The 20297-nt window shown below is 39.8% G+C and overlaps 1 protein-coding gene across 4 annotated transcripts in view; it reads left to right on the plus strand.

The window, feature by feature from the left end:
- The first annotated feature begins 1203 nt into the window (after positions 1-1203).
- The window catches only part of BPTF (bromodomain PHD finger transcription factor), an 80772-nt gene continuing 61678 nt past the window's right edge, over positions 1204-20297 (plus strand). For all 4 annotated transcript variants that reach the window (XM_026711223.2, XM_026711227.2, XM_026711224.2 and 1 more), the window contains exons 1-2: positions 1204-2125; positions 14479-15301. In XM_026711223.2, the coding sequence (XP_026567008.2) occupies positions 1441-2125; positions 14479-15301 (1508 nt within the window). In that variant the 5' untranslated portion in view covers positions 1204-1440. The remainder of the gene's footprint in view (positions 2126-14478; positions 15302-20297) is intronic.

A 20297-nucleotide genomic window follows, 5' to 3' on the forward strand; every position in this document is an offset into this window, starting at 1 on the left:
AAGACTTTTTGCATGAAACAGAAAGAATGAATGAATTTATGTTGTGGTTTGGATGATTAGAAAAAATGGGTAATAGAAAAAGGAGCTTTTTATAATCATAGAATAAGTCAATATTGTAATTGTGCTTATATTTACTGAAGGAGAAATTGAAAGCTTTCTATTCCTTTTGGTTTTATTTTTCTGCACTTTTTTTCCTTCCTTTGCTTTTTATTGCTTTGTGCCAGTTTTTATTTTCTTTGTAAAATCCTTAATTTTAAAAATTCTCAAAAAGTGGTTCTATCCAGTGTGCAGGTACAGAAAAACAAGTATGGCTCTAACAGATAGTTTGATAGATACAGGAAGTAGCTACCAGGATGAAGGTTGATCTAAATTTGGAATATGTAAAACACTTCAAAGTGCATTATCACTTTGTTTGAGGTTTGGACTTTACTACATCATCTCATCCCTTTCTTGTATTCTTCCCTTCCCTTCCCCTTCTTTTCCTCTTCCTCCTCCCCCCATGACAAAAGTAATGGGCCAGGAAGGCATAGCATAATTTTGTCATTGCATTTCCATGCCACCTCTTTTCAAACCAGCCTGACACTTTCGCATACCTCCTACAAACTTTCCTTAGTATCATGCACACATGCAACCTTGCGTGAAGAAACCAACCAATCAATCAGAACAAAACGAGGGGACTTTGGAGGTCTTCTAGTCCAAACCCCTGCTCAAGCAGGAGATTCTATACCATTTGAGACAAATGGCTGTCCAGTCTTTTCTTAAAAACCATCAGGGATGTAGCACCCACAACTTCTGAAGGCAAGCTATTCCACTTGTAAACGCCAACGGCTCTCAATCTTAATTTCAGGAAGTAAATACGGAGCAACCGAAGAGGCTTGAAAAACCTAATTCGGCGTTATGAGAGGCGACGGCACCTGCTGAGGGCGTGAGCGACATAGGGTCGAAAAGACAGGGCCTCTCCCTTACGGAGGGCTAACAGGTGTGTGGGGTGATTTGTGAGATGGGATGCTCCCCGAGAGGATAGAAGCGATGCTACAACCGGCCCTCGCTCCGCATCAAAGATGGCTGGGAAGTCGGGCGAGGGGAAGCCGCCGCCGCCGCCGCCGTAGGTAGGTGTCAGGCGCCCCCAGGCGGCCAAGTCCGGCCTAGAAAGCCGGTCACGTGAGGCGCTCTGGGCCTGCCGCCGCCGCCGCTTCCCCCAGTCAGAGCGGAGCGATCCGAGGCAGAGACGAAGAAACAAGATGGCGGCCGGTGGCGATCCGGAGCGGGACGCCGGCGATTCGAATTGAGCCTTCGGCCCTCGCAAGTCGGTGGAGGCCCCTCCCTCCCCCCAGAGCTCCGACCGCGGGGAAGAGGCTCCCGGCAGCCTCCCGCCGGACCCGAGTGCCCTCGTTCCCCTCGCTTCTTCTCTCCCCCCCCACCCTTGGCTAGCGCTCAGCGATGCGGGGCCGGCGAGGCAGGCCGCCCAAACATCAGCAGCCTCCGGCGGCCCCCGCTCGGGTGAGCACCCCGGCTCCCCCCGCCCCGCCGGGCCCCATTGGGGGTCTGAGGTCCCGATTGCGGGGCAGCAGCCGGGGCAGGTGGGCGGCTTCGGCCCAGGCGGCTGGGGCTGCGGGGCCCAGGTCGAGGGGGTCCGGAGCTGGCCAGGCCTCCGCCGCCGCCACATCTTCCTCCTCCTCCTCCAGGGGGGGCGGCAGGAGGAAGGGAGGCGGCGGCAGCACCAGCACCCCTGGTGGGGGAGGCAGTAGCGGTAGGGGCCGGGGTAGGGCTGGAGCGGCGGCGGCGGCGGCGGCGGGGGGAGGAGGAGGCGGAGGCAGCCGGAGCAGCAGCAGCAGCCAAAGCAGGGCGGCCGCCTCGTCCAGGAGGAGCGGCGGCGGCGGCGGCAAAGTAGTGTACGACGATCATGAGAGTGACGAGGAGGAGGAAGAGGAGAGCGTGGGGTCCGACGAGGAGGAGGAGGAGGAAGACGGCGAGGCGGAGGAGAAGCCCAACTCCGAGGAAGAGGAGGCGGTCATGGACGACGACGACGATTCCGATTACCCCGAAGAGATGGAGGACGAGGATGATGCCAGCTATTGCACTGAGAGCAGCTTCAGGAGCCACAGCACCTACAGCAGCACCCCAGGTAGAGAGGGAGGGTGTCGGCAAGGGAGTCGGGGGTGCGTGGGTGTGGGGTCCCGGGTGGGTTCGGGAGGGGGTCGATCCTTTGTGGGGGGAGAGGGGCGTCACTCCGCTGGTCCTGCATCGGGCTTGGGGCGAGGGGCTGGTCTGGGCGCCTGAAGTGAGAGAGCGCTGCGAGGGCAAACCCCGGGGGAAGGGGGGGTGCCGACTGTATGCAGACGAACAGACGGCGGAGAAAGACTCGGAAGGGACTTTTTCGGGGGGAAAAAAAAACAACAGGGCGGCGGATGTCTGAAATGCAACAATGCCAGAGCTGCAAAGGAAACAGAGGAAAGCGGGGTGGGGGAGCTCATCCTGTTGTACTTGTGGAAAGGTGGAGTTTGTAAGTAAATATTGGCGTAGGAGGGTTTCTCGGCCATCTGCTTGGAACTGGACGAAGGGGCTCTGCTCTCAGCAGACAGTCCAGGTGAGTTGTACAGGAGCAAGGCAGATGCGTTGTATCCTGAACGTTAAGGGAGGGGGAAGTGTGTGGTTTAAATGTAGTGGGTAAGCCTGCTTCCCTGCTTCAAATTAAAATGGGCATCTTCGTTTTAGGTGTCAGCTGCTATTTTTAATTTAATAGCTTTCTGCTGTAAAACTGGTTAAGGTCACTGAAACTGTTGCTTGTTTGGCCTTTTCTATTCTGTGGGTTTACTAAATTGATAATTGTTAGCACTCATTTTCCACTCTTAATATACCCATATTATATACTTACATAATTTAAATTATAATATTGATTATATTTTATTTCCAATAGGTATTATTAGAGTGAAAATTATATAAAGCATCATTTGACACATTAGGTGTGTCTTAAATTAAGTTCCATTGAACTTAAACTTCTGAGTAAATATTGTATTCAAGCAAAATGTTACTAGGTGAGATTACATGTACTTAATTTATTCTGTTAGGTAATTTATTTTTGTTTCTGTTTCTAAATTAATATAACTAGATAAGTTGAAAGTAAAATATTTTAGTTCAAGGGAAACAATATATGATTTGCCAAAATACAGTTTATTGGGGTTATGTAAAACTGATTTAATACATTTATTCTACATGTCAAGGATTTTTAATAGTTCTATTTTTAATATCTAGATACAATAGATATATTGGGTTTTCTGGATACCTAAATCAGTCTTTTCCAGTCTAACATCCTTCATTCAGATTAGATTACAATTCTTGTAAATCACAAGTAGGAATTTGCTGATTGGGGAGTAAGGGAATTATGTACATTTGAAGAGTACCATATTGTCCTTCCTTCAAATACATTAACCTAATTTTTCCAATTTGTATAAAGCAAACTCTTCATTTCACAGGTCAGAATAGATTGCATAGAAAAGTATAAAGCTTTGTTTATCCATATGTTTTACCAGCTCAGAGTTTATTGATCTCTTTGTTTTGATTCCTCAGTGACAAGGGAAATATTTTATACAATTCAATGTTTAACTAGCATGTTTGAATTAAATTTGTCCAAGGACACATTGATAATTATGCTTCTCTAGGAAAGCAAATAACAAAACTGTTTACCCATGTTCACAACATGTAATGCATTTTTAATTATATGCACTTATGATTTTGAATGAACTTTAGTACTATTTAATACTTCAGAGTTGCATCTAATTTGTGTAAACTATTCTTTATATAACACTAATTATGTGACTATAGACATTATTGTATGTAAGATTATTAAAAAGTAAAGATTCTTGTCAATATAATAACATATCAAGCTTGTATACTGCCTGGCTCTCAATAACTAATATCAGATAGAGTAGCCAGTTTTATTTTATAGATATATTTTACTTTCAGAGTTAATGCCAGTGTTTTCTTATTGTTTTACATAACTACCAGTGACAACCTGACTAAAGTCTCTTTGACCACAGCAGTGCACTAGTTTGCAATTTTTGTTTCTACCTGTTGTCCTATATTGTACACATATATGCAGTATTACTGTAGCTTAATATGCAGCTTTTAAAAAAAGTTTTCTTAAACCGCTAAAAAGCAAAATATTTCTAGAAAATACTTTTATTTTGAGCCAAGTATGTTTTTTTTTCTTCACAGATTTTGGTAAACTCTAGTTAATGTATAATTTAGCATAGAAATGTGCAATCTTTTTTTGCAATCCAGGTAGAACATCATGGCCACCATATCTCACAACTTCTAGTTCAAGTAATTTACTTCCCAATATGGTCCTGAAACTGGCATATTTTACAAAGCAGAGATTTAGCATTGCCTGGATAGGGTTCAAAATTATCAGGAGTACTCTGGAATGTTTGCTTCCTGAATTGCTGAATTTTGCATATCCCTAATTTAAAGCAATAAGCATATGATAATTATTCATATCTTTTCCTCAGTTTCCTAATTATGCAATACCTTGGGGGTCAGTATTTTTCCTTCAGTTATCGCTTGCACAAAAGTATTCTTCTCACTACTCTTTGAAAGTAAATATAAAGCATGAACGGTGAAATCCCATGCTTTGGTTCCATCAGCAGTAATCATTTTCACTGGTGGAATAAGGGTAGGGAGCTTCCCTTCTCTTCACCTAGATGTTGATGTACAGCCCAAGAATCCTTTGTGAAGGAGTGTAAAAAGCTTAATATAGGCTTAGCAGATTTCTAATGAAAGGAATTTCATAACTTGAAGCCATTGATGTAGAAAGAAAATTAATGAAAGTTGTCGTTTTTGTTATGGTGGTTAGACACAAGAAGCAACAATTCTCTATCAGTTTGATTGAAAAGCCATCTTTGAACCAAACTAATTTTAATACTCATAGACTTGTATCTTTTATTTTGTATTTAGAGAAGGGGGATAGTGATACTGTAATTCCAAAGGACTTCATAGAGGAGACTTGAGTATTACGACCCATACTGTATCTTCAGATCGTATAAACCTTTCATCTTAAAAATATTATGACCCATATGTTATATGGAGTAGCTCTTGAGTGCCCTAATAAGTTATCGTTTACCAAGAGAGACATATGGTTGTGGTAGTACTCTGTCTATTCAATGATTTTTAATATCATTGATCATAGCATCCTTTGTTAGTATTTGAGAGAGTTGTGGATTATATGTGCTTATCTGCTCTTGGTCATGATCATAAAGAAATATCTCAACATTTCAGGAATTTTAGGTTGTCTTGGAAAGAGAGTGAAGCTGCCCAACATGGTTTGTGGGGAGAAAAGCACCTTCAAGTAAAATTATCTAAAGATAAAACATCCCAAAATTTTATAGATGTTACTTTAGAGCTGTTGGTATAACTCTTGAGAATTTTTGAAGAATAGGTGATTCCAATGGATGACCAGTTTGTTGGTCTTGTTATTGAAAGAGGAAAAAAAGAAAACTCAGAAGTCCATATATAAATCATATTAAAAATAATACATAGAAAAATGTAGGATAGATTTAAGTGCCTGCTCTGTGACCATCTAGAAAAGGATGTGTTGACTACTAAGAACCATCATATAGTCAATAGCTCCTCTTACCCTTCCCTTTTTTTTGTATACTGGAAGTTTGCTGCTTTAATCAGATCTAATCTAGACTTTATTTGGTCTTCAGCATGCCTTGATTTTACCTATTGCCTCTAATTTTGTGTAGATTCTTAAATGGGAGCAATAAAAATAAGAATTGTGACCCTCTTATGTACCACTCCCTACATCAGAGGTTGGCCTGCCATAAAAACCATCAGCTCAGAGTCCCTAAAAGAATGTGGCCCACAGTAGTACTAAGTTTGTTAGTACAAACAGGACCCTCTCAGAATTTGGTTTGTTTTGCTTGGATTAAGACATTAGTGAGATTGGTTTTGACAGGATTTGACTATCAGGGTGAGGAATAGGTGAAGGCAAGAGTGAGCTGCTATGGCCCTTTTATGATCTGTGGACTTGGCTCAGGAATTCTGGGTGTTGAAGTCCACGGATCACCAAGGTTGCTCACTCCTGAGTTAAGTAATCCTTTTGATATGAAACTAATTGCTGGTGGTATAAGTTTTGTTAGGAAGGGAGCCATACAGTCATTTTAGGGAGTCAAGGTATCACAGAATTTGAGAATCTCTGAATTAAACCTAATCGGTAAATTGTGCTTGTGAAAGGCCAGGAAGACATGGCTTTTTTACTCTGACACTGGGGCAGAGTGAGGGTATTTTGGGTTGGGGCAGCCCAAGGGGATGACTGAGGTACCAGGTTTTAGTTATGTTTTATGGTTTTTATAGTTGTAGGTTTTTACTGTGAGTTGCCCAGACTTGTGTTTTGCAATGAGCACATATACAAAATGTTTAAATAAAAATTATGGGAAAGATGTGAAAGTCTTCAGGAAAGCATTGAACAAAGCTTCTTATAATATCCTTCAGGCATATGGTAAAATAGAGGTAAAATAATGTTACTGTGTATGGTATATCAAGGAAGTTTACAGGTGAAACTCAAAAAATTAGAATATAGTGCAAAAATTCATTTATTTCAATAATGCAACTTAAAAGATGAACCTAATATATGAGATAGAATCATTACATGCAAAGCAAGATAGTTCAAGCCGTGATGTGTCATAATTGAGATGATTATGGCTTACAGCTCATGAAAACCCCAAATCCACAATCTCAGAAAATTAGAATATTGAGAAAAGGTTCAATATTCTAGGCTCAAAGTGTCCCACTCTAATCAGCTAATTAAGCCATAACACCTGCAAAGGGTTCCTGAGCCTTTAAATGGTCTCTCAGTCTGGTTCAGTAGGAATCACAATCATGGGAAAGACTGCTGACCTGACAGTTGTGCAGAAAACCATCATTGACGCCTTCCATAAGGAGGAAAAGCCTTAGAAGTTAATTACAAAAGAAGTTGGATGTTCCCAAAGTGCTGTATCAAAGCACATTAATAGAAAATTATGTGGAAGGGGAAAAGGTGGAAGAAAAAGGTGCACAAGCAGCAGGGATGATCACAGCCTGCAGAGGATTGTCAGGAAAAGGCCATTCAAAAGTGTTGGGGACTTTCACAAGGAGTGGACTGAGGCTGGAGTCAGTGCATCAAGAGCCACCACACACAAACGGATCCTGGACATGGGCTTCAAATGTCGTATTCCTCTTGTCAAGCCCCTCCTGAACAACAAACAACATCAGAAGCGTCTTACCTGGGCTAAAGAAAAAAAGAACTGGTCTGTTGCTCAGTGGTCCAAAGTCCTCTTTTCTGATCAGAGCAACTTTTGCATCTCATTTGGAAACCAAGAGTCTGGAAGAAGAATGGAGAGGCACACGCTGCAAGATGCTTGAAGTCCGGTGTGAAGTTTCCACAGTCTGTGTTGATTTGGGGAGCCATGTCATCTGCTGGTGTTGGTCCACTGTGCTTCATTAAGTCCAGGGCCAACACAGCCATCTATCAGGAGATTTTGGAGCACTTCATGCTTCCTTCCACAGACGAGCTTTATGGGGATGCTGACTTCATTTTCCAGCAGGACTTGGCACCTGCCCACACTGCCAAAAGCACCAAAACCTGGTTCAATGACCGTGGGATTACTGTGCTTGATTGGCCAGAAAACTCACCTGACTTGAACCCCATAGAGAATCTATGGGGCATTGCCAAGAGAAAGATGAGAGACATGAGACCGAACAATGCAGAAGAGTTGAAGGCCGCTGTTGAAGCATCCTGGTCTTCCATAACACCTCAGCAGTGCCACAGGCTGATAGCTTCCATGCCACACCGCATTGAGGCAGTAATTGCTGCAAAAGGGGTTCAAACCAAGCACTGAGTACATATGCATGCTTATACTTTTCAGAGGTCCGATATTGTTCGATGTACAATTCTTGTTTTATTGACTGTATGTAATATTCTAATTTTCTGAGATTGTGGATTTGGGTTTTTCATGAGCTGTAAGCCATAATCATCTCAGTTACGACAAATCACAGCTTGAACTATCTTGCTTTGCATGTAATGAGTCTATCTCATATATTAGTTTCACCTTTTAAGTTGCATTACTGAAATAAATGAAGTTTTGCACGATATTCTAATTTTTTGAGTTTCACCTGTATTTCTAGATAAAATTTTAGTTGTGGTAAACTGAAAGGTGAAGAACCACGTATTTGGGCACTAACATGTTTGCAAGGGGCTCAAGATAATACAGAAGCTTCTGCTTACTCTGAATCTAGAAGCTTCTCACTGCAACTCCTGATGCGGTTCTCCTTGTTATATATCTTAGATTTGTTGGTTTTCAAAAAAAATGTTTCTAACTTTGACCTCCTTTTTGCTAGAGATGGCTAATGTTCTTTTCTGATTGGTTTATACTTTGGTAGCTCTCATATCCAGACATATTTTTTTAGTCTTTAGTCCATTTAGACTTCATAATACATCTAATTCCCAGAATATAAGAAACAGTCTTTCTTCCATATGTATATGTTTCAAAGTTAATGAGCGAATACAAGAAGTTTTCTCATCTCTTCCTTTTCTTAGCCCCATCAGTTAAAAAATAGTTTGCATTTTTTAAAAATCCTAAAGGTTACAACTCTATCTCAAAGTAAGTAACATATGGTAGCTATTTTTTATTTAGGTTATGTATTCCAGTTTACATTGTACGTCTACACTTGTACCCATCATGCTGTTTTCTACTGAGGTGAGCAGCATTATGTGGCAAGTAGAAAAGGGGTAAGAAATACCCTGTTTCTCCAACAATACGGCCTCCCCCCATAGGAAGTCCCAGCATGTTTTATAGGCATGAAATGAAATTAAGCCCCTCCCCCCCAAATTAAGGCCTATATTAAAACATGCGAAATGGGGGGGGGCTTGCCATTAGGAAGTACTTTCGTTGCACACCTGGATATGGTGCTGCCTGCGTTGACCCCGATACGAAATGCCCCACCAACGCTGAGGTCAATATCCAAGCCATTGCCGCCTACCCGCCCAAAGATGCAAGGGGGGGGTGAATTAAGTCACCCCCGAAAAGACGGCCTAGCCATTTTTGGGGGGCTCAAAAAAAAATAAGACCCGGCCTTATTATATGAGAAACATGGTAATCGCTCAAAGAAATTAAAGGCATGAGATCAGACAGAAAAGAAAACAGCTAAAACTAATTTACGCCCCCATATCTTTCTATTCTTACAAACCATCCTTGTTTCCTCTGCGCCTAACAACTGCTTCATACGTTGCCTTTTCTTCTCCAGTCTTCTTGCCTTTTTCATTTGGAGGTTCTTAGCTCCATCTCATTGCAGCTTTCTGTGTCTTCACCTTCCTCTTGATTCATTCACTTCGTATATTTACAGTGTTTTGTAGTTTGAGCCTTATTTTCTCTGTATGACCAAATCAGTTTAAATAAGCTTTTTTTCATACCAAACACTTTAAAAATCCAGTTTGCATCCATTCACATGTTATCTCCTTGAAAAAGTGAGCAACAATCACTTCTTAAGTACTCAAAATATCCCTTTTAGACTGTAGTCAGTTCTGATTTCTCCTAATATACCCAGCTCTCACTTAGCAGAAGCAGTCTTATATATAGCCATTTTCTTTCTTTATCCCTGTTTACCATAAATAACCAAGTGGACACCATACAACCTTGTCTTACTTATAGTTTAATGTTGAACTATTTGCTAAGCAATGTATTTTTTTTGCACGTACATGGGGTTCTCTCTGGGATCACAATTAAAGTTTTTTGGGGGGGTTGCTTTGTTCACCTTGCAGTGCTAATGGGTGCAGTGGTAAGGATTTTTATATACTGTTTCTTAATTTCTGGCATGCTGCTTTGCTGTTAATTGCCATTGTAAAGCAAAGATTGTGTAAGTTAAAAGTGAATTGTATTGTGGGTGTTGTTTTTCCATTTTTATGTAGGGGTTCTTGAGACCTGAAAATTAGGTTGAGAAACATTGGTGCTTTCTTTAAATCAATACATTTAACAATCTTTCTCACATGCGTGCATATTTTTAAATCACCTGCTGAAGAGCAAAAACTTGGTACATAACCCCTTGTTCTGCAGAAAACTACCTTGTATAGCTCAGATTTTTTTCCAATATCATATTTCATACCTTTCCATTCAACATTTTGACACCTTCTGAAACTAAACTACCTGAATATTTATTTTTGACTCCTGCTACCTTTCCTTTTAAATCAGCTATTGCCCTGGGTATTTTCCGATTGTCAAGCAACTGTCACTTTGTAGACAAACCACATATGCATTTAACATTTCTTCACTTATAGCCTACACTTGCAGCTATGCAATTTATTGATATTCTCCCAGCATTTATGACTGCTTATCCACTTTCCATTTATGATTATCTAACATCCACTTAAAACTACTTGCAATATTGGGAGATTAATTTTTGTGCCAGTATCTTTTCATATAGGATTGTATTTTTTCTTTCTGCAGTTATTTTGTTTTCATTCCCATTTCTTCAACATGTTTCTTTCCGTGTCAGTTTTTCCCAAGAGCACCCCTTGACACTACCAAAAATTGGCCTGTCCAACATTCAAAACTTTTCATCACATTTTAATCTTTCATATTTCTCTTCGTCCTTCAACATCATCAAATGGGTCATGCTTTTAAACTTGTGTTCCATTGGATACACAGGAAGTCTTTGCTTAACAACAATTTTTTCAACAACTCAAAATTATGGCTGTGCCGAAGGAATGGTATTTATGCTCAGTTGCCAAGTTTATGACTGTTGCAGCACCCCACAGTCGCATGATCAATATTTGGGCACTTGGCAGCCCACCCCTATTTGCAACCACAGAGTCTCTTCAGCTTCCCCCAGCCATCTTCCTCCTCCCATCTCTGCCTTCCTAGCCACCCTGTAAGCCAGCACTCTTCAGTAGTAGTGGCAACTGTTCTGACCTAGGCTTCCTTAGAAAGCATAAAACACAATCTTAGTTCCATCAAAACGTCTTTTTATTTCAACGGCTGTGAAACACATTCATTCACGGCCTGCAAGGCTTCACAAACAGTCTTTCAGGGGAATGTTTATAAATACCCACCTTATCACACTTGGAATGCTGCCAGAGAACTAATTGCCAGGTGTAGGGCAAAGCCAAACTTGACACAGAGTCAAACTGAACTTTTCAAAGCTTGAATTGACCAGACAAATAATTGCTTCCTGCAAAAGCTCATGTCCCGTTCACTCCTTTTTTATGTCCTATGGCAGGGGCCAATCATCTCCCAAGGTGTGGTCTTACTCCTGAGTTGACTCTGCTTTCTCAGTTGTTCTCGTCTTCTAGTAGCCCTGCACATGCACAGGTTGGGAATTGGTTCCAGAAACCCCTGCCTCACTGCTGTCTGAGTCTGAAGTCAGCTGATGACTGCCAGCCTGCCCTGGCCCCATCCCTGCCTCCGATGCAGAGTTCTTGTCCAAGCCCTCCTTAGCCTCCAAGACTGGCTCAGGCTCCTCTCCAACCTTCTCGCTACTGTCCGACTCTGCTGCCAGCTCTGTCAGCCGCCGGTGGACCACAACAGCAACACAGGCTGAAGTAGAGAAGCCGAGGATAGTAGGCCCTAGGCGGTCTACTTGAGCTCTAGCACTGCCACCAAGGAGTGCCACTGTACAGGGCAGCCAGAAGTACAGAGTTGGAGGGGGAGGCAGGTTGAAGAAGAAGGAGTCCCTTATATTATTGAGACTCGGGCTGGGAGCAACCAAGCTAGGAATGGCTTGGATCAGTCTTTGCCTAACAATTTAGTTAACAACGGTAATGAGGATTGACTATGCTAAGTGATGTGGTTGCATGATATACTTTACAACTGAATCACTTATTGACAGAAATTCCAGTCCTAATTACTGTCTTACCTTGAGGGACTATCCATATGTACATACATACATATGAGTAGACTTGAACTTAAACTTTGCAAATGAAACCAATAACTTTTTAAAAAGATATCTCATCCATTCTTATTCCTTGAATGGTCCTGTCATTTTTTTTTCTGTACTCATTTGTCTTATTCCCATCAGTTCATTCACGTTACCTAGAAGAATAGATTTTTCTTCTGGGTTGTATTCATGCAGAATGTTGCATAATTTTTCTGCAAAGTCACCTCTGGCTCAGATAAACAGTTATTAGAACATAATATGTAGTTATCACGAGCCTGTGGATTCTTCTTTTAATGCACACTACAACAGCCTAGATGACAACCATTGATACATTTAGATGTACAGTTTAGCCCTTTCATTCATTATGAAATCGAGAAAGAGAAAGAAAGAAAGAAAGAAAGAAAGAAAGAAAGAAAGAAAGAAAGAAAGAAAGAAAGAAAGAAAGAAAGAAAGAAAGAAAGAAAGAAAGAAAGAAAGAAAAAGAAAGAAAGAAAGAAAGAAACACAGTGTTAAAGCACTAAGTATCTTTAGTTGGGGATGGAGATTTGAGTGCAAATTGCAGTAATCCCAACAGATTAATTTTCTTATTTGTGAAGCTACTAAGAAACAGTTAATTGTGTGCTATTAATGTTTTGCTGTGAAGAGTAGCAAAATAAATACTATAGGCAGTTTTCTTATTTAGAAGAGTAAACTCCCTCATCCTGAATCATGGTTTGTTTAACCATTATTTGTTAAATAGGCCAAACTTCAACCACAAAACATATTCAACCTTAGATAGGGATTTACTGACCACAACAATCATCTCCAGAGTTGGAATGAGTGTACCCTTCAGGTGAGAAAAGGAGAAGTGGCAATTGTCCATTTTCCCTTTGTTATGCAGCTACTTGGCTTTCTTAAACTTGACCACTTCTGGGTCTGTGGATTTCAATTCCTCACAGTCCATAAACTAAGGTTTAATATAGAATTCGACATTCTACTGGGATTTGAAATCTTATATGCCTGGAAATTGTCACGGTTGGGAAACAACAGTAGACCAGCAAAATGTTCCTCCATTCTCTAATCTCTCTCGAAAGGGAAAGAGAAGAAGTGGCAAGCACCTTCCTCCCTGAATCCAACAGGCAATTGCTGGTAAAAGAGCAGACAGTAGCTTGAGGCTGTCCTCTGCCAAACAAACAGAACCTTTTTTTATTTTACCCTTGCTCCCTTCATTTCAACTACTGTGCAACATTAAGGGAAGGATCTGCAAAAAAATAAATAAAAGCAATCTATCCTATCTTTATTGAAAGTGGGATCACTTATGCAGTGGGATCACGTATCTGTTCATATGCTTTGGGAATATTTAGGTCTAGAATGAAGATTGAGATGTCTAAATCTCATTAGTCTTAACTGGCATTTTTGTACTGGGAGATTACATTTTGTTCTCTGAAGGAGCCTTCAAAAGGGAGAATGAATGCTGCAGGACACTTCTCTGATTTTGAATGAGAATCCCTAAGTCCAACTGTGGATCAGTAATTTTCAAATTATAGTGAAAACTTCCTTGTATATAGTGCACAGCTAGATGTCTGTGGAGGTTATTTTCAGTCATCCAGGTCAGGTTGTCCCAAAGGTGCTTTTTCAAAAGGCAACCGGACTTTATGTTTCCTGGAAGACTTTTTGCTTCTCATCCAAGAAGTTTCTTTACCTCTGAAGAAGATCAAATTATCAAGAGCAGAGATATCAGTAAAAATACTATTTGCATGCTTTTATTAATATATTTGATTTTACATAGTAAGCATTGTTTAGGTCTGTAAACATTCTCCTTAGAATATGAAGACATTTCATTTTATCTTTAAGATACATTAATTTTCCAGATAGGTTTTTCTAGAATTCTAGAATGAAGCAGCAGGTCTTAGCTAATTATATCATGAAACTTTTTTCATGATATAATTTTGGAGGTAAACCACCGAAAGCAGAAATGTTTTGCCTGCTCATAAAGTTTGATTAAATATCTGTTGATTTAGATACAGGTAGTCCTCAACTTACGACCCTAATTGAGCCCACAATTTCTGTTGTTAAGTGAGACATTTGTTAAATGAGGTTTGCCCCACTTTATGACCTTTCTTGCCACAGTTGTTAAATGAATCAATGCAGTTGATAAGCTAGTAACCCGGTTGTTAAGTGAATCTGGCTTCTCCATTGACTTTGCTTGTCAGAAGGTTGCAAAAGGGGATCACGTGACATTGGGACACACAGCAACAGTCATAACTATGAGCCAATTGCCAAGCATCTGAAGCTTGATCACAAGATCATGGGGATGCTTCGAAGGTTGTAACTGTGAAAAGCAGTCGTAAGTCACATATTTCAGTGCCGCTGTAACTTTGAACATCACTAAATGAATTGTTGTAAGTCGACAACTACCTATACAAACCTACTACTTGTACTTTCCTTTTCTTTTTTTTTACTTTACTACCTGTAAAAAAAGCTGCAGATATCATTGTAACAAGTGAAAATTCAGTCAGGATCGTCACTGGGGATGTTTCTGCTTTTGCTCACTATTCTCACATTCTTACTTCTTTACTGTTCATTTTATAGGTAGAAGGCGACAGAGAGTACATCGACCGCGTTCTCCAATCCTGGAAGAAAAAGACATCCCTTTTCTTGACTTGCCCAAATCCTCAGAGGACTTAATGGTGCCTAATGAGCATATCATGAATGTTATTGCCATCTATGAGGTACTGCGGAACTTTGGCACCGTTTTACGCTTGTCCCCTTTTCGTTTTGAAGACTTCTGTGCTGCTCTAGTAAGCCAAGAACAGTGTACACTGATGGCTGAAATGCACATAGTGCTATTAAAAGCAGTTTTACGTGAAGAGGACACTTCCAATACTACCTTTGGACCTGCTGACCTCAAAGATAGCGTTAATTCCACATTATATTTTATAGATGGGATGACTTGGCCAGAGGTTTTGCGGGTATACTGTGAGAGTGACAAGGAGTATCATCATGTTCTTCCTTTTCAAGAGGCAGAGGACTACCCTTATGGACCAGTTAAAAATAAAATTCAAGTTCTGCAATTTTTAGTGGATCAGTTTCTGACAACAAACATTGCACGGGAGGAATTAATGTCAGAAGGGGTGATACAGTATGACGACCATTGTAGAGTTTGTCACAAACTGGGGGACTTGCTTTGCTGTGAAACTTGCTCAGCTGTCTACCACTTAGAGTGTGTGAAACCGCCTCTTGAAGAGGTCCCAGAGGATGAATGGCAGTGTGAAGTTTGCGTGGCACACAAGGTGCCTGGTGTAACAGACTGTATTGCTGAAATCCAAAAAAACAAACCATACATTCGACATGAACCTATTGGATATGATAGAAACAGGCGGAAATACTGGTTCCTGAACAGGAGGATTGTTGTGTAAGTACATATTCTAACTATATCAATGTTATACACCTTTTAAATAAAAGGCATTTGATGGATAGATTTTTTTTAACTTGGGTCCAGGCTTCATATGTTATAGTTTCTTACAAGATTAAACAAAATCCCCATATTATTTGCGGGGGAAGGGTTTGTGGTAATTGTAGCTGAAAAATGCCAGATGCTTATTTTTCAGTTTTAAAACTTGATATTTGAGCTTAGAAAAATTGGTTGCTTTTTCCTTTTTGTGTTAGTGCTGCTCTTAAGGATTTTTCAAAATTTAAGAAAGCAATTTATAGTTTTTACACCTTGTATCTCTGAAATGGCTATTTTACTTGCTTCTTCAAAGTGGCAGTTTAACATTTTCCATCTTACTTGCAGTTTTTATATGAAAACCCAGGTAACAAATTCATATAATTTAAAATGCAGCAAGCAGTTACAGGATGATGATGATGACGACAATAACGATGATGAGGAATCTGGAGTTCAGTTTTATTTTTTGTGGAGGTCTGGTAGAAGCCTGAAATGAGGGGTTTGGATAACCACAGATACATCTTTCTATTTGACAGCCAGCATGCTATAGCGGTTGAAGTGTTGGGATCAGAACAAGGAGACCCCTCATTCATCCATGGAAACACCACTGGATTATTCTGACTGCCTATTTTCTCTCAGCCCAGTCTACTTCACAGGGCTGTTAGGACAAAAAGAAATAGGTTTTGTACTGCATTAGGCATAAGGGTATTCCAGATTAAAAGATAGTAAGATATAATTTGCTTCCAAAGAACAGGACATTGCAGAAGAATCAAATGTTGACATTCTAGTGTATCACTGGTCTAATCATACATATACCACATTATGATTTATTAGACAAACCAAAGTGACCTGGTACAGACAAATTGCAAAGCCATAATCAGTGATGATGTCATTATGCTTGTCCAAAAACAAACTACATTATATTTTAGTATTGTTTGCCAACCTTTATAGAAGTTAGACAAGGCACTGTTAATCCAGAGTACATCATGAGAGAATCTGGGGATCTTTGACAGTCTGTTATGCTTGATTATGATTCTAGTGGCTCTGGGTTCTTAACAGAATTGAAATGACCAGTTTCAGTATTAATGTGTTTAATTTTTTTTAAATAACAATTAATTTCATAAGATATTGGCAATGTTTTAGTTTCTTTCTGGTGTTATTTGTAACTAAGATGGTGGTCAATATTTCTGTTCCTAAAGGAGTGTATTTAAACCAAATGAACTAATATCAAATGTGGTGTTATTTGTGAAGAGAGAAAGCCATATATTTTTTGTCTGCAATTTATACTTTCATCACTGATTGTGTTCGTGTAGAATGCTAAGCCAAATCCATTGAAATAAGAAAACCCTTACTGAATTCTTCTTAAACTGAGTTTTTTTTCAACTATTCTCAGTTCTTGCTTTTGAAGTATTCACTTGTTTGACAGGAAAAAGTTAGGTTCTTTACACTGATTTGATATTCTTGACAAACCATATCTCTTCCTCTTGTGAAAGGTTTTGTTTGGAAAATCCATTAAGCATTAGTAGTTGTGATAACTGAGAGCAGAAAAAGCGTGCAAGCTGTTGGATTAGTTAAGAGGCAGCCTCCTCATGAAAAACCAGGTTACTTTCTTGACAAACACTGCAGATATGTCTGTCTGGACTTTCTTCATCTTCTGGAGAAAAGAGCTTAGCCACTCTAGTGGTTTCTTAATCTAATGCAGTATTTCTTAAACTTTTTGCTGCGCGGCCTCTTCTTAGTTTTAAAAATTATGCAGGGCCCCAAAAGAGTTTCTCTCTGTGTATGTTTCATATTTATCAATATTTATCATTGATGCATTTTTAGAATATTTAATTTATTGGCTCATGTAAAAATAATATTGAACCCCTTAGATATTATCATAAATGAAATATTTTTCATGAAAAAAATCCTATAATTTTTAACGATCAGAAAATAATGAGAAGAGTGGATGCTGTTTTATACTTTTGCAAATATCTTCAATATCTTGCAATTAATTTTAGTTTGGCAAAGCCCTCATGGAGTTTGGTGGACCCTCAAGGGACCTCAGAACACACTTTAAGAAACACTGGTTTGATGCTACCACTTTTTTCTCATTGCTACTTCCTTTCCATATTTAGAAGACTGTGCCCAGCACTCCACCTATTTTTGTAGAAATGGTTCTCGCTGTCAGAAAATTTCTCCTTAGTTCTAGCTGACTTCTCTCCTTGATTAGTTGTGGCAGCCCCTCATATATTGGAACACTGCTATCATGTCACCCTTGTTGGAAGACAATTTTATATATTCTATTATTTCTTATTTTATTGTTGAAATATATTAACTGAACTTGTGGCCAAATAAAATTTTAAATGGATATTAAAATGGATATTTCCGAAATGTTGATTTAGTACAAAATGTAACTCACAAAAACCAAAGTAAATTGATGTAATTATAAAATAGTTACATTTGTGCATTTCATACAATGGTATCATTCATTTCCAGAACTGTAATTTACAGTTTTAAGCTGTAAATTAAGCTGTATGCTTGCCTAAAATGATATGTATTTTTATGTGTATTTCAGGGAAAGCTAATGCGTAGGGTTGAAGTGCTGACTTGAAGGTCATACTAGGTTTAAAGGATAAAACTGAAGTTTTACACCTGAATGACTTAAGGCTGTTTTCCTCTTAATCTCAAGAAAGTGTAAACAAAAGAAGGTTGAGAAGCTCTATGCATCTCCAAGCCATCTTTTTTGCATCTCTACTTTAAGGAGATTATATAAATTAAATCTCGTTCAGTCCCCTTCTAAACTGTTTAAATTGGTAACTATCCCAGTATATTCACTGTTTAACTACAAGTTGTATAAACCAGGGGTCACCAACCTTTTGGACCTCAGGGACCACCAAACTCATATTTTTAAATCACAGGGACCACTAACCAGTTCTGTGGGTGTGGCCTAATTTGTGGGTGTGGCTTGGTAGTCATGTGACTGGCTGGGTATGGCTTGTATGTAATTATTATAAATATTTATATAAATAGAGTTTTTTTATATAAATATAAATATTGAATTTTTTATATTTTTATATAAAAAGAACAACTTTTACCCAAAATCAGGCAAAGCAGGCAGGCAGATTGAGTTGCTCACAGAATCACAAATTCATTCAGAGATCTATCTATCTGCCATCAGCTAGCTCAGTCCATCACATAAAATTTGTTTGCAAGCAAACTCATAAAATTAACTCACAACACGCCATGTATGTAAATATTGATTATTTTATAACAAAAAGAGCAGCTTTTACCCCAAAACAGGCAGGCAGATTGAGTTGTTCACAGAATCATTCAGTGATCTATCTATCTGCCATCGGCTAGCTCAGTCTGTCACATAAATGCACTGAATAATAGAACCTTCAGTCCTAAGGGAGGTTTGGCTGTGCTTAAAAGCAGAGCCGAAGAACTAAAGACTAGCTAGAAAGCAAGAAATCCAACCATTTCCTGCTCCCTAGCTAATCTAAATCTCCCGGTACAGCAGAACAGCTGATGGTCGGAAAAAAGAAAAATAGCAATTTAGCAGGCAAGTTTGCTGGGTAAGGAGTGAGTGAGTGGGGAGGGTTCCCGCTGGCCATGTGGGTGGTGCATCCTTGTGTTTCTGCGCAGCCTGGATTAATTGCTTTGGGGGATGCTCGGGGGGGGAGATTTCTCTGCAGCCCACCGGTTGCCGAATGCTGGTGTAAACAACACCTTTTATTCAATCCTGAATGAATAACTTAATTCAAATATTAAAAAGAGAAAAACCTCTATCCCCCTTCTCCATACTGTGAAGGAAATTTCCCAGTATGCCTTAACTTTAAAAGATACAAACATTAGGCTTAAATATCAGTGTCATTTTTTTTTTCCTGTAGAACTTCATTGCAAAAGCAGCAGGCATATTAGTTAAAACTCAATGTCTGCATGTTAATATAAGAATTCACATAATAAAAAGGGATTAAAGGTTGTATAACAAAAAATTAAACAGCATTCAGGTACAGATTAGCATGATATCTGTATTAATGGCAGTGACATTAATAATCCTAGATAACACAAATGAGCCAGCAGTGTGCCACAGCTGCCAAAAAAGGCCAATGCAGCCCTTTTAAGCTGCATTAACAGAGGCAAAGTATCAAAATCACATGAAGTGTTAGTACCACTTTATGCTGCACTGGTAACACCACACTTGGAATACCAGTTTTGGTCACCATGATATAAAAAAGATGTTGAGATTCTGGAAAGAGTGCAGAGAAGAGCAAAAATATGATAAGAAAACTGGAGGCCAAATCATACAATAAAAAGTTGCGGGAACATAATTCATAACTCATTTAATTAAAAAAGGACTAAGGATGACATGATAAGTGTTTCAGTATTTGAAGGGCTGTCACAGAGAGAAGGGTGGTCAACCTATCCTCCAAAGCATCTGAGGGCAAGATAAGAAATAACAGATGGAAGCTTAAGAGAGATCCAACCTAAGAGCTTGTTTCTTGTCAGTGAGAACAGTCAATCAGTAGAATTAACCCCTGAACTAGGGGAACAGTTTGCCTCCAGAAGTTGTGAGTGCTCCATCACTGGAGGTTTTAAGAAGAGATTGAACATTTATTTGTCCAGAATGTTACATCTTCTGCTTGAGCATAGGGTTGGACTAGAGTAGGTGCCCCGACCTGTAGGCCGTGAGGGGTTTGCAGCCGGGCCACAGAAATGGCCAGCGAGCGCACGCGTGCACAAACAAGTCAGGATTCCGGCAGTTACCCCCATTTAAATCATGAGTCTTGAGCCAAACTTCCAAAACTTAAAAAGGATTTATTGGGAATAAAACTGTCCAGCACTACCTGGGTGTAGCGAACTCTGAGAGACGTAATTCATTGTCACCCTTGAGCCTGGTTTTCCCCCACCCCCTGGGTGTATGGTAATTCATATTCTCCAATGGGACACATCCATAGCCCAGAGTCATCAATCATGTCCT

The sequence above is a fragment of the Pseudonaja textilis genome, chromosome 2 (genome assembly GCF_049901715.1).
Source record: "Pseudonaja textilis isolate UNSWEBS1 chromosome 2, rPseTex1.2, whole genome shotgun sequence".
Classification (NCBI taxonomy): Eukaryota; Metazoa; Chordata; class Lepidosauria; order Squamata; family Elapidae; genus Pseudonaja; species Pseudonaja textilis.